Source organism: Protomyctophum parallelum, assembly GCF_964188405.1.
Source record: "Protomyctophum parallelum genome assembly, chromosome: 22".
Classification (NCBI taxonomy): Eukaryota; Metazoa; Chordata; class Actinopteri; order Myctophiformes; family Myctophidae; genus Protomyctophum; species Protomyctophum parallelum.
The window spans coordinates 16922673-16937633 of record NC_139714.1 but is presented as its reverse complement, the minus strand read 5'-3'; the positions used below and the strand labels follow the sequence as shown (position 1 = coordinate 16937633).

Here is a 14961-nt window from a genome sequence, read left to right as displayed (position 1 = left end):
AACCATGCCAACCTGAACACAGCTGCCTAATGGAGGCCTGGCACTGCCAAAGGGTAGGGGGGAGAGACAGTGAGACACCCGTGTGAAGTGAGGGGGCTCTCTTATCATCGTAGATCCTGCAATAGCCAATTTGCTTGTCCACATATATGATTTGTGTAGGACGAAAATAGCCAATTTGCTCGCTAGCGCCCTAAAAAACACGTCCTCAAAAACACAGGACATTTTAATAGAAACAAACAAAAATCACACTTGTGGATACAGAGAGGTCTGTCTGTCCGTGTCTGTCTGTGTCTGTCTGTGTCCGTCCGTCATAATAATAATAATAAAGAATGTTGGAGGCAATGTTGTTAATTTCGGCGACAAAACCTATGATGAAAAATGTTCGTTGACTACCTTTTTTTCACTGACGAATAAAAACTATAACTAAGCTATACGACTAAAACTAGTAGAAAATATATTGACAAATTCGTCAACAAATTAAAAAAACTAGACTAAAATGTTAGGGAGGGATTAGGAGAAGAGATCCAGTAGAACTAAAATAAATGTTATGGTTGTGTGCATGCCGGTGTCATGCTCCAAATGCAGATCTACAAGCTCGCAACACATTGCAGGGCAATGCATCGTGAGTTTGTAGATCTGCTATTTTTTTGGCAAGCAGCTATATAAGTATAGATCATGACGCCCATGCATGCAAGGCCCGCCATGCAAGATGCATTATTATAGTCGACTAAATGACCTGTCGATTTATTTGACTAAAATCATATGATATTAAAGGAGAATTCCATGCTAGAAGGCTTTCTCACCTTTCTTTGTAGTTGTTATGTCCACACCAAAGAGGTCCAGGTGTTTTTTTGTGCAAAAGCTCCTTATTGGCTATTCCCCCTACCATAAGCCCTCAATGAATTGCATTGAATTGAATGGGAACTGAATGGGGCTATGGGGTGTTGTGCTAATTCGCTTATTTCCATCGAAATAAGTAGTAAACTGTGCCGCTTGGGATATTATTTACATTATGAAGAGAGGATATATACAAAGAAAATATAATTTTGAGCGATGGAAATAAGTAAATTAGCACAACACCCCATAGCCCCATTCAATTCCCATTAAATTCAATGCAATTCATTGAGGGCTTATGGTAGGGGAAATAGCCAATAAGGAGCGTTTGCACAAAAAAACACCTGGACCTCTTTGGTGGGGACTTAACGACTACAAAGAAAGGTAAGAAAGCCTTCTAGTATGGAATTCTCCTTTAAGTCGACTATAACTAAAAAAACATGACTAAAACTAAATAAAATATTTGCTGTCAAAATCAACACTATATAGATGGAGGAAAGAGGGCCAAAGGGAGGCAGGACATCCTAGCGAGGGACTGAAGGAGCAAAGCAGAACAAAAGGCAGATAAAAGGGGATGAGGGGGTAGCTATACTATAGGTGGAGAAAGAGATGAGACACGGATAGCGTTGGAGATTTGGACGATATCCCCTCTTTCTGCGTTCATTAAACCGTTTAGACCTGAGATCAGATTCTAAACATGTCTTCTACATCCTGACAGTTTTCATTCTGACCTGAGATCAGATTCTAAAAGTGTCTTCTACATCCCGTACAGTTTTCTGAATGTTTCTATGTCAGTCGTTCTTCGATTTTTCAAAAAATAGCAGACCTACAAGCTCGTAGCGCGCCACTCGGTGGCGCGCTACGAGCTTGTAGCTAAAGCATAGCATAATGCTAACACCAAAAGGGGTTTTCCCGCCCAGAATGGGTTAATACCGTAAGATCTCCCCTCGCTCTCCTTTGTGATTTTTCCTTTTTCTTTCTGCACATTTCTAATTAGCACACTACACTATCCTCTACATTGGGGAGGGAGGGGAAATCATATTTATATCTGTCTTTAATACATTCTCTTCATTTGATCTTTTTTTCCTCCTCCTCCCCTGACTGTGGTAGAATGAAAGGTGGCCCAAAAACAGGGCTAATTGTTACGCTTGTGAGAATGCCTTAATTTACGCCTTTACGGTTGAATTAAGTTATTAGATTATAAAGAAAGAAGTGGAGACTTCTAGAAAGTTTTAATGGCTTGCGTGTCGTGAAATGACCAAAAGTATAAACAAAAGACACTCTGGCAAACGTCTCTCCTTGAATAATTTTTCCCCACAACGATGTGGGAGGACATTTACTTAATAATGATTAAAGCAGACAGAGCTGAGCCAGAAGGCAAAGCTCGCCGTCTACCGAGCAATCTTCGTTCCTATAGTCTCACCTATATGGTCATGAAGTGTTCCTACTCTCACCTATGGTCATGATGTGTGGGTCATGACCGCAAAGAATAAGGACGCGAAACGCGAATACAAGCGGCCGAAATGAGGTTTCTTCGACGGGTGGCTGGCATCTCCCTTAAGAGATAGGGTGAGAAGTTCATCTCCCTTAAGAGATAGGGTGAGAAGTTCATCTCCCTTAAGAGATAGGGTGAGAAGTTCATCTCCCTTAAGAGATAGGGTGAGAAGTTCATCTCCCTTAAGAGATAGGGTGAGAAGTTCATCTCCCTTAAGAGATAGGGTGAGAAGTTCATCTCCCTTAAGAGATAGTGTGAGAAGTTCATCTCCCTTAAGAGATAGGGTGAGAAGTTCAGTCACGCGAGAGAGACTCAGAGTAGAGTCGCTGCTTCTTCGCCTGGAAAGGAGCCAGCTTATATGTGGTTCAGGCATCTGGTTAGGATGCCTCTCGAGCGTCTCCCTATAGGGAGGTCCTCGGGTCACGTCCCACTTGGAGGAGACCCCGGGGCAGACCAAGGATCACGTCCCACTGGGAGGAGACCCCCGGGGCAGACCAAGGATCACGTCCCACTGGGAGGAGACCCCGGGGCAGACCAAGGACCACGTCCCACTGAGAGGAGACCCCGGGGCAGACCAAGGACCACGTACCACTGGGAGGAGACCCCGGGGCAGACCAAGGATCACGTCCCACTGGGAGGAGACCCCGGGGCAGACCAAGGATCACGTCCCACTGGGAGGAGACCCCCGGGGCAGACCAAGGACCACGTCCCACTGGGAGGAGACCCCCGGGGCAGACCAAGGATCACGTCCCACTGGGGGGAGACCCCGGGGCAGACCAAGGATCACATCCCACTGGGAGGACACCCCGGGGCAGACCAAGGATCACGTCCCACTGGGAGGAGACCCCCGGGGGGGCAGACCGAGGATGAGATGGAGGGATTACATCGACTCACTGGCCTTAGTTGGAACGTCTCGGGATCCCCCCAGGAGGAAGTCACTAATGTTGCTCTGGAGAGGGAAATCTGGAGCTGTTGCCCCCGCGACCCGACTACGGATAATCGGTTGAAGTTGGATGGATGGATGGATGATTAACCACTTCAGCTGTGCACAATTCTTCCTACAAAGTAACATCTATTTTTTGTAGAAATCGTTTCCTGGATTATTGATATAGAGAAGGATTTTCCATCTGAATTGGACTCATTTTGGAACAGAACCCAGGTACTCCTTCTGAGGCCAGGACAGTTCATCGAGGGCCAGCGTATATAAGTACCAACCATTGTTTTCCGGCCCTGCTCCATCTGTTCCATTTTTAACCCATTTTGTTCAGGAACCCCTTTTGGTGTTTAAGCATTATGTTATACATTAGCTATTGAAAAATAGCAGTTCTACAAGCTCTTAGCGCGCCACCGAGTGGCACGCTAAGAGCTTGTAGGTCTGCTATTTTTGAAAAATCGTGAAAATGTGGCACAAATCTTTGAATATATATTTCAGAGCGAACATTTTTAACTAAAATATTGGCTTCTGGGGGGGGTCCCTGGAACAACCTATTTTGAGATGGGGGTCCGTGGCCCAATAAGAGATAATTGGGGGTCCTTTACATGAAAAGGTTGAGCACCACTGACATATAGAAACATGGGTTTTTCAGAAAAAGGTTAGGATGTAGAAGAAATTTTTTGAATCGACTTCAGTCCAAAATGGGTTAAATGGATCTTAGTACGTACAATGTCAGTTATAACGGAACACATGAGGGGAAACTCCCTCCTCGCCCGCTCTCTCACTGAGAGGCCCGACAGCTCGTCTAATCAGAGTTCAATTAGACGGAGACTTCTCTGGGCGACAGAAGACTCTGATTACCCAAGAGTCAACGGGGGATATATTTAGTATCCGCGCTCCTGTTCCTCCTCCACGGTTGGGAGCGTGTGGCGCCCTGCAGCTACGAGGTGAGGTGTGGCGCGTACGTGCATGGCGGAGGCTTTGGGAGCAGCCATGAGATGAGCTGGGCACACACACACACACACACACACACACACACACTTTCTGAAACCAGCTCCTCGACACTCGCCCTACACACTTGCCCTCGATATGCGCGTTCACGCGAGGCTGCGCCATATTAAGTGTCGTCCGAAACCAAGCAGCCTTGAGTGGAAGTGGCTTATAAAAAGCCCTCAAGAGCGAGTCTGTGCCGATCTAGACTCCATTGCCTTGTGCAGCCCTGCTCTCTGTCCGCATGGAAACCGCCACCTACAAATCTAAGTACCACCAACAAATAAATGCTAAATAAACTCCTCCTAAACAATCTTCATCTGATGCAGAATAGACAACGCTCCAACTGATGTTCACAAGGGCTCTTTATTTACCCCACCGTGAAAAAACTATAAATTAAACCACACAAACAAAACAACTTTTAACAATGATTTATAAACACCATGGATGTATATGACATTTTTGACAGTCACGCTGTATTTCCTTTTTCCATATTAATTCAGTTCAGGAGTTCAGCGGCGCCACACAGAGGTGTCGTATTGCTGTTCCTGTTAATCATGCTTATACTAACACCCCCCCCCCCTCCCCCCCACAGATCGGAGCCAACCTGAAGACCATGGTCCGTGTGTTTCGTCTGTTCGACCGCAGCCGCCACCAGGGGGCGGGTGTCCAGCGGCACGAGTTCAGACGCATCCTGGACAACTACTGCCTCCCGCTCACAGACAGGGAGTTTGAGAGGTGGGTGGGGGGGGGGGACAGCGTGTCAGAGCGCACGCATGCACGCACGCACGCACATAAACCGGAAAGCAAGATGTGTACTCTGCACTGTAAATCCCTGGAACATGTGACGCCTTTAAACCTAAACACCATGTGTGTAATAAAATGCCAAATGTTTATTAATGGTCATAAAATACAGTAGAACACGAGTTCACTCAAACACCTCACGAGAACACCTAGTGTTTGAATTTTATTATGCCGTCGTCATCGCGACGGCATCAAGGCCCACCAAAATACATTTTAGTCGACTAAATCAACCGTAGATTTAGTCGACTAAAATCTCATGACATTTAGTCGACTAAAACTAGACTAACACTAAGACATTCCAGGTGACTAAAATGTGACTAAAACTAAATTAAGTTTCATTCCAAAGACTATGACTAAAACTAAAATAGAAATTTGATGCCAAAAACAACACTGATACAGACACACACAAGCTAGTGCACACAGATAATTAGCGGTTCCTAGCGGTTCCCCAACTAGTTCCAGTATTCCCGCCGGTAATCCTTTGGATAGGAGGAGATAACTACCGTACAGTAGAGATAACTACCGTACAGTAGAACTTTGTGGTCCGATTGAGAGAAAGCTATAATTGACTTTTAAAACTTACGGTTTGCCCTGCAGTCAAATCCACACCCCGACGGCGCGGCTCAACTTTCTCTGACGTGGCTCTGGAGGATTCTGTGTGACAGGTTCATTTTATATCACTTTAATTGGTTTTAGTGCTCGGTACTCCCTCTCGCGCGCTTCTCCTCCAACGTCTGCACGAGCACAGATTTAAGCGTGAAACCATGTTGGCTTCCACGCAGTGTTGTTTTCGTCGACTAAAACTAAGACGAAAAATGTTCGTCGACTACCCTTTTTCACAGACGAAAACTAAATGGAAACTACATGAAAACTAAGCTACGATGACTAAAACTAAGACTAAATATACTGACAATTTCGTCAACAAATAAAACGACTAAAACTAGTGGACAAGAGATCCAGTACAAGTCATTTTACACTTGGTTGAATGCTGAAAATAGCAGATCTACAAGCTCACAACGCGTCGCGCTGCAACGCATTGTGAGCTTGTAGATCGGCTACAAGTGTAAAAACAGTCCTTACGACGGCATCAAGGCCCACCAAAATACATTTTAGTCGACTAAATCAACGGTAGATTTAGTCGACTAAAATCTCAATGACATTTAGTCGACTAAAACTAGACTAACACCAACACATTCCAGGTGACTAACATGTGACTAAAGCTAGAAAACTATTCAAAAGACTGACTAAAACTAAAAAAAAAACAACACTGCTTCCACGTCTGTGTCAAGTGTCATTATTGTTTGTGTTAACATCAGACGTTCTCTTGACCCGACACTGGTCTGGTGTCTCTTTTGCTCTCTCACTCTCTAGGGTGTGGCATTACTACAGTCCCAATAACATGGCCAATATATCTTACAAACTATTCCTGGAAAAGCTTGGCTTTGGCCAAACAAAGAACACCCACTTTGCCCCGGATTGCACCAAACTAGGTAAGCATTCAGGATCAATGCAGGCATTTAGACATGGGCATTCAGGATCAATGCAGGCATTTAGACATGGGCATTCAGGATCAATGCAGGTGTCGTATCTAGGAATCAATAATTCTATTACAATAACCCATGTTCTTGTGCAAATGTATGGTGTAGGCCAGGGGTCTGCAACCCAAGATGTTGAAAGAGCCATTTTCGACCAAAAATAAATTCAAAATCTATCTGGAGCCGCAAAGAAAATTACGCATTATAATGCAGTTTGCCAAGCTTTACTATCTCCCGGGTTGCAACGAAACTAGCAGAATTTGGCATGCTTTCCCTGGAAATGTCTTTCAACGTTACTTTTTTTGTTGTTCGATAGCTTCTCACTGCAGATTAAACATACAGGCAGTCAATCTGCATTGGCTGTGAAGGCAAAAGCCTCTGTCCACGAACTGTTAAATCCTCTGTTTTTCGTCGGCTATCTTTATTTCTCTCCCTGTAGAAGCCATAGCGTAGCAGGCAGCAGCCTCACACACCCACCGGTTTGTTTATAATAGACCTGGCTGGCACGGCACTGAGTGTGTCGCATGCTATGACGCAAATTTTAGTTTAGTTAAGTTTTCCAATTTTGTAAAAACGTGTAGAATAAACATTAAGAATGCTTGTCACGTTTGGCCTCCTACAGAAACCATAAATGAAAAATAATTTATTGCTACTTTTAATGCTACAGGGAGCCACTAGGGGTGTGCTCTAGAGCCGCATGCGGCTCTAGAGCCGCCTGTTGCAGACCCCTGGTGTAGGCCCTGTAGGGCCATTCTGTCTGTCTTAAGTCTGCAGTCACTCTGTCTATGCAAGGCCTGCCTTTGTCATTCAAAAGCAGGGTGTCGAGATGGTTTGTTTACAGTTTACTGTATGTTCCTGCTGCAATTTGTGTAACAATAGAATTGGTGTTGCCATATGGTTGATCAATGGATCAAGGCCTCTACAGTAATTTACCTTCCAGGGAGGAGCCAAATGCCAGTCTGGAACAATGTGTATTTGTGACTCTGTGAAAAGCAGTGGGATTTCAATGTAAACTGGGTCATTCTCTCCGACGGCGAAGGCCGTCGGACCTTAGTATACTCTGCTGTTCTTGGTCTGACTGCAATAAATACAACTCTGAATGCATCTTCAATTCACATCTCTCTGCGTGCTCCTTCATCTGAGCGTCTGATGCCATTGCCTGGTTACTTTTTCCTGCAGTATGCTGTTTAGTATAGAGAAACTTATTCAGCCTTTTTGCCTATGTTGTCTAAGTTGTAGTTAGTGTATAGTTAGTAAATTACACAACACAGGCATTTAGACATGGGCATTCAGGATCAATGCAGGCATTTAGACATGGGCATTCAGGATCAATGCAGGCATTTAGACATGGGCATTCAGGATCAATGCAGACATGGGCATTAGCCATCCAAAACAACCAGCTCACAAACCCCTGGCTAAAACCTACTGCCCTACTGATTTCAAACCCTGCCATTTTCACAACACTATGAGGAAAAACATCATTCCTGTACTCGGCAGCAGTTCAGTGGAATGGCTTGCCTTCCAGCCTCAAGGTGGTCAGTTACTCAGTTCCCTTGAAAACTTTAAATCCACATTAAAAAGATGTTTGGCCGAAAACATGTCCTAATTTTTTATTATTTTTAAGTATACTGACTTTTATAGTGTAGAATAGATAAATAGCACAAATTAAAAAAAGGGAAAAAAATAAAAGAAATCCAGTTTTATTGGTCAGTTTTTACGAATTTGTCCTGTTTTTGTGTTTTTGTTTTATGTTAGTTTTTTTGTCTCAAAAGGTATTTTAGTTTTTGTCTGTATTGTAGAGTTGCTCCCCTTCCCCTTTCCCCAAGAGGACCACAACGGAAACAAGCCTAACGGCTTTCTTGTGACTCTATCCTTTTCAATAAAGTAATCAATCAATCAATCAATACTGTACTTGATGTTTCCTTCTGAAGAGCTGGCCAGCCACAGGGTCACTCCCCCAGGGCAGAAAGACCAGCAGGGACATGGCATTAAGGGCCGGAGGCCGGCGTCTTCTGGGAGCAGAGGTGACCCTTCCCCCGTTCAGGGTCTGACGCCCATCGAGCTGCACAATCTCTTCCATGAAAAGGTGCGTGGCACAGTCGGTATAGTGCTGTCGCCTCACAGCTAGAAGGTCCTGGGTTCGATTCCCGCTCGAGACGCTGTGGGCGCTGGTGGCGTGTTTCCTCATCCGCGTCATCAGTGCCCATACCCGAAGGCAGGGTTGGCGATAGGGCCTTTCTGTGTGGAGTTTGCATGTTCTCCCCGTGTCCCCTAGGGTAGGTACCCTCACAAAAAACATGGTAAATAAATGGTAAATGGTGCATTTATATAGCGCCTTTATCCAAGGCGCTTTACAGATTGTGCATTACATTCACCCATTCACATACACATTCATACACCGATGGCAGCGGAAACCATGCAAGGCAGGCACCAACTAGCACATCAGGAGCAATTAGGGGTTCAGTGTCTTGCTCAAGGACACTTCGACAGTAACTCTGGGGGAGCCCGGGTTCGAACTGGAAACCTTACGGTTACCATCCAGGAACTCTACCCCTGAGCCACCGCCGCCCAGGATAACATGCAGTAATCCTGGTCACTAAACTGCCTCCCCCTGGCCAGCCGGGGCGCCTGATGGAGGGGAAAGGAACTGGTCGGAATAACGTGTTCCTTCCACGCTATACGTCCAACCAGGGAAACTCCCCCGTGTCAGGTGTAAAGGAGCAACTTGGACACTCAGGCATGAAGGAAGCATGAGTTCAAGTCCGTTGCTCTCCCCTTGTCCCCCATATATGGGGACTAGGTTGGTGGAGGGTGTGTAGAGCCCAGGATCACATTAGATGATTGACACAGGGGTGAAAAATGGGTTACAAAATAGTGGGATAAAAATTATAGATAAAAAAAGAAAAGGTGCGGACCCAGCCTAAGGCCCTGATTCGTCCTTGCACACTAAGGTGCCATTGTCATCGTAAATAGATTAACTGACTTGCATGTGTACCGTATGCGACACAGATTGCAGATCGGGGGGGCCGTTTCCTGTTGCGCAACACAATGCGCAATCAAGTCTACATCAGGCGTAAACGACGGCGTGTGTGTTTTATTCATTCTGCTTGTATGTCGCCATCTGGCCCTCGCTCCCCCGCATCATCCCCGTTAACCCTTTCTGGGCGGGGACCCCCTTTTGCTGTTAGCATTATGCTATGCTTTATAGCTATTGAAAAATAGCAGATCTACAAGCTCATAGCGCGCCACTCGGTGGCGCGCTATGAGCTTGTAGGTCTGCTATTTTCGAAAAGTCGTGAAAATTTGCCTCAAATTTGGAATATATATTTTCAGAACAAACATTTTTAACTCAAATCTTTGCTTCTGGGGAGGGTCCCTGGAACAACATATTTTCAGATGGGGGTCGGAGGCCAATTACAGATAATTTTTGGGGGTCCTTGACTTGAAATATTGAGTGATATAGGCCTATAGAAACATAGGTATTTCAGAAAACTGTCAGAATTTAGAAGACACTATTTTCAGGCCTGAATGGGTTAAAGACGGAAGGGGTAAATTGGCTCTAAGTGGCACGGTGGTATGCACCGCGATGGAGGGAACACTTCTAATTAAAATGTTTGCCCAGAAAAATGAGCTGTTGAGTTAGCGTGTTAATCACGGCTAATTTTATGGGAGCGGGCAGCGGCAGCATTCGGCTGGCTGGCTCCTCTCTAGCCAATAAGAGTGTCGCACTGGGAGGATGCTCACCATGGCAACCGCAATACGAGTTGACTCACTTCCTGTCCTTATCGACAGAGAGAGAGAGGGGTGGGTGGGGGGGGGGGGGAGTGAATGATGAGAGGAACACAGTGGACACGACGGAGAGCGAGATGGAGATCTGTGTTCAATCCATTTATTGCTGAGGATCGATTCTAAAAACACCTTATAAATATAAATCCGTTAGTTTTCGGAAAACCAGAAATGGATGAATAACAACATATCACGTTATTTGTCGTCTCTGACATGTGGAAAACTCAATTACCTCATGTGTCCAAAACTGTTACTTTTCAGGATTCAAATGCAAAAAAACTGCTAAAGTATAGCAGATCCACAATCTGTGGACCTGCTATACTTTCGTGTGACGTTGTAGCATGATCAAGTAGCGTGTTAATTTACGAGATAAAAAACAAACACACACACACACACACACACACACACACACACACACACACACACACACACACACACACACACACACACACACACACACACACACACACACACACACACACACACACACACACACACACACACACACACACACACGCACACGTTTTAATACACACACACACACACACACACACACACACACACACACACACACACACACACACGTTTTAATATGGAGATGAGAAGGTTTCGGCCCGACAGCAGTGACATAACAAAAATGACAGATACTTTCCCGTATTTAACCCATTTTGACCGTTTTCTGAAAAAGCTATGTTTCTATGTCGGTCGTTCTTCGATTTTTCAAGAATAGCAGACCTACAAGCTCATAGCGCGCCACTCTGTGGCGCGCTATGAGCTTGTAGATCTGCTATTTTTCAAAAGCTAAAGCATAACATAATGCTAACACCAAAAGAGGATGGATTAAAGGCTTTCCAGGTCCAAAAACAAAGGGTTAAGGTGTGTGCGTGAGTGAAGTGCGTGTTCACGCGTATATACAACATACATATACACTGTATGCTGTCCGTCCACGCTCACGTGCGCGTGTGTGTGTGGTTTCTCCGTCAGATGCGTGAGGTCTGGACCCCGCTGTGGCAGACCCTGACGGCGCTGGACGCCACCCGCTCGGGCCTGGTGGAACGGCCCGCCCTCAGAGCGGCCTTGGGCAGCTTCCTGTTCCCCATGAGTCCTCACCTCTTCCACCTGCTCACCAGCCGGTACAGAGCACACTACCTCTTCCTATATGAGTCCTCACCTCTTCCACCTGCTCACCAGCCGGTATACAGAGCATACTACCTCCTCCTATACGAGTCCTCACCTCTTCCACCTGCTCACACCTGCTGACATATAGAAACAGAGGTTTTTCAGATTTCTTTTAGGATTTAGAAGCCTTTTTTTATCGACCTCAGTCCAAAATGGGTTAAGTAAAACATTTGTACTTTTTCCACCACTACTCTTCAGGAAATGGAGAAAAGAACCCACTTTCCGACGTACGACTGTGTACAGTCAGTCACATATATAGGCCTAACTTAACTTAAAACATTTTTTTTTTTTTTAAGTAAATTTTATTCAAAGAGTATGACATATGTAGTTTTCACAGACAGAGAATACGACTTTGTTTTTTTTTACATTTTCTCCCACAACTCCTTTCCCAATCCTCCCCACCCACCCACCATCTTTCCCCACGAGACCAGTCATACAAACAACATATAAACACAGGTATAAAACCAATAGGTTGAGTACAAAACAATACACACAACATACAGTATATACAGGTATAAAACAGGTAGACAAGATACTTAATAATAATAATAATAAAACTTTATTTGTATAGCACCTTTCATGACATGAAATGCAGCTCAAAGTGCTTTACAGAACAATGGAGAATAAAAGAAAAGCAAGGCAACGACATTAAAAAAAACAAGCAGTAATGCAATACAGCGAGGACATGAATAACAAAAATATATAAAATAAATGATCAATTAAAAGCAATGTTGTAGAAGTGGGTCTTGAGCTGAGCTTTAAAAATGTCTACAGAGGCTGCCTGACGAAGGTACAGTGGGAGCTTGTTCCATGCCGACGGCCCGTAGAAGCAAAAAGCTGCTTCCCCGTATTTTTTAGTTGCCATTCTTTTAGGCAAAGCGAGCAGGCCAGCAGTGGAAGACCTTAGGGGCGGTTTGGGACATATTTAGGCAGGCAGTCATGTAGGTAGGAAGGTGCGAGACCATTGAGAGCTTTATAGACAAGTAAAATAATTTTAAAATCAGATACAATTGAGATACAAAGAAAGGGATCATATGGTTATGATTAATAAACAACTTCAATGGGGGGTAAAATAAGATTAACAATAATACAAATAGGTAAATAAAATAAAACAAAGTAATATTAAAAAAAAATAAGAAAACAAAAAAAAACAAGAAAAACAAGAAAAAGAAAAAAGAAAAACCTATATATACACACGTGTCTTCAGTCAGGTGAAAGTTATTTTAAACTACTTACATACGATATTAAAGGTTGCCAATGGTTGTAAAACTTAAAACATTTTCAAAAAATAGCAGGTCTACAAACGCACAGCAGAGCATGGCATTGCGACGCTTGATCGGCTATTATTGCTACTTTTCTGTGACACTACATACGTACGATGGGTAGGGAATTCAACTAAAACTATAAATCGTACGTGTGCGTGTGTGGTTGTGCGTGCGTGCATGTGTGTGTGTGTGTGTGAACCTGTGTCTTGTTCCCTGCAGCTATGGGGTGAGAGCCACAGGGCAGGTCAAATGGAAACATTTCATGAGTCATTTCGTCAGCCGAGGAGAAGAGGACAGCGCTACTCAGTCCAACAGGTCAGTTACTAAAAGGACAGCGCTACTCAGTCCAACAGGTCAGTTACTAAAAGGACAGCGCTACTCAGTCCAACAGGTCAGTTACTAAAAGGACAGCGCTACTCAGTCCAACAGGTCAGTTACTAAAAGGACAGCGCTACTCACTCCAACAGGTCAGTTACTAAAAGGACAGCGCTACTCACTCCAACAGGTCAGTTACTAAAAGGACAGCGCTACTCACTCCAACAGGTCAGTTACTAAAAGGACAGCGCTACTCAGTCCAACAGGTCAGTTACTAAAAGGACAGCGCTACTCAGTCCAACAGGTCAGTTACTAAAAGGACAGCGCTACTCAGTCCAACAGGTCAGTTACTAAAAGGACAGCGCTACTCAGTCCAACAGGTCAGTTACTAAAAGGACAGCGCTACTCACTCCAACAGGTCAGTTACTAAAAGGACAGCGCTACTCACTCCAACAGGTCAGTTACTAAAAGGACAGCGCTACTCAGTCCAACAGGTCAGTTACTAAAAGGACAGCGCTACTCAGTCCAACAGGTCAGTTACTAAAAGGACAGCGCTACTCACTCCAACAGGTCAGTTACTAAAAGGACAGCGCTACTCACTCCATCAGGTCAGTTACTAAAAGGACAGCGCTACTCAGTCCAACAGGTCAGTTACTAAAAGGACAGCGCTACTCAGTCCAACAGGTCAGTTACTAAAAGGACAGCGCTACTCAGTCCAACAGGTCAGTTACTAAAAGGACAGCGCTACTCAGTCCAACAGGTCAGTTACTAAAAGGACAGCGCTACTCAGTCCAACAGGTCAGTTACCAAAAGGACAGCGCTACTCAGTCCAACAGGTCAGTTACTAAAAGGACAGCGCTACTCACTCCAACAGGTCAGTTACTAAAAGGACAGCGCTACTCAGTCCAACAGGTCAGTTACTAAAAGGACAGCGCTACTCAGTCCAACAGGTCAGTTACTAAAAGGACAGCGCTACTCAGTCCAACAGGTCAGTTACTAAAAGGACAGCGCTACTCAGTCCAACAGGTCAGTTACTAAAAGGACAGCGCTACTCAGTCCAACAGGTCAGTTACTAAAAGGACAGCGCTACTCACTCCAACAGGTCAGTTACTAAAAGGACAGCGCTACTCAGTCCAACAGGTCAGTTACTAAAAGGACAGCGCTACTCACTCCAACAGGTCAGTTACTAAAAGGACAGCGCTACTCAGTCCAACAGGTCAGTTACTAAAAGGACAGCGCTACTCAGTCCAACAGGTCAGTTACTAAAAGGACAGCGCTACTCAGTCCAACAGGTGAGTTACTAAAAGGACAGCGCTACTCAGTCCAACAGGTCAGTTACTAAAAGGACAGCGCTACTCAGTCCAACAGGTGAGTTACCAAAAGGACAGCGCTACTCAGTCCAACAGGTCAGTTACTAAAAGGACAGCGCTACTCAGTCCAACCGGTCAGTTACTAAAAGGACAGCGCTACTCAGTCCAACCGGTCAGTTACTAAAAGGACAGCGCTACTCAGTCCAACAGGTCAGTTACTAAAAGGACAGCGCTACTCAGTCCAACCGGTCAGTTACTAAAAGGACAGCGCTACTCAGTCCAACAGGTCAGTTACTAAAAGGACAGCGCTACTCAGTCCAACCGGTCAGTTACTAAAAGGACAGCGCTACTCAGTCCAACAGGTCAGTTACTAAAAGGACAGCGCTACTCAGTCCAACCGGTCAGTTACTAAAAGGACAGCGCTACTCACTCCATCAGGTCAGTTACTAAAAGGACAGCGCTACTCAGTCCATCAGGTCAGTTACTAAAAGGACAGCGCTACTCACTCCAACAT

The 14961-nt window shown here is 44.9% G+C and overlaps 1 protein-coding gene across 1 annotated transcript in view; it reads left to right on the top strand.

Annotated features, from left to right (window-relative positions):
* LOC310879735 (EF-hand calcium-binding domain-containing protein 6-like) overlaps positions 1-14961 on the top strand; it is a gene marked incomplete at both ends in the record, with an annotated part of 54193 nt that overhangs the window by 810 nt on the left and 38422 nt on the right. The window contains 5 exons of the mRNA XM_083794562.1: positions 4849-4991; positions 6429-6547; positions 8524-8678; positions 11363-11511; positions 13042-13137. Of these exons, the coding sequence (XP_083650688.1) occupies positions 4849-4991; positions 6429-6547; positions 8524-8678; positions 11363-11511; positions 13042-13137 (662 nt within the window). The remainder of the gene's footprint in view (positions 1-4848; positions 4992-6428; positions 6548-8523; positions 8679-11362; positions 11512-13041; positions 13138-14961) is intronic.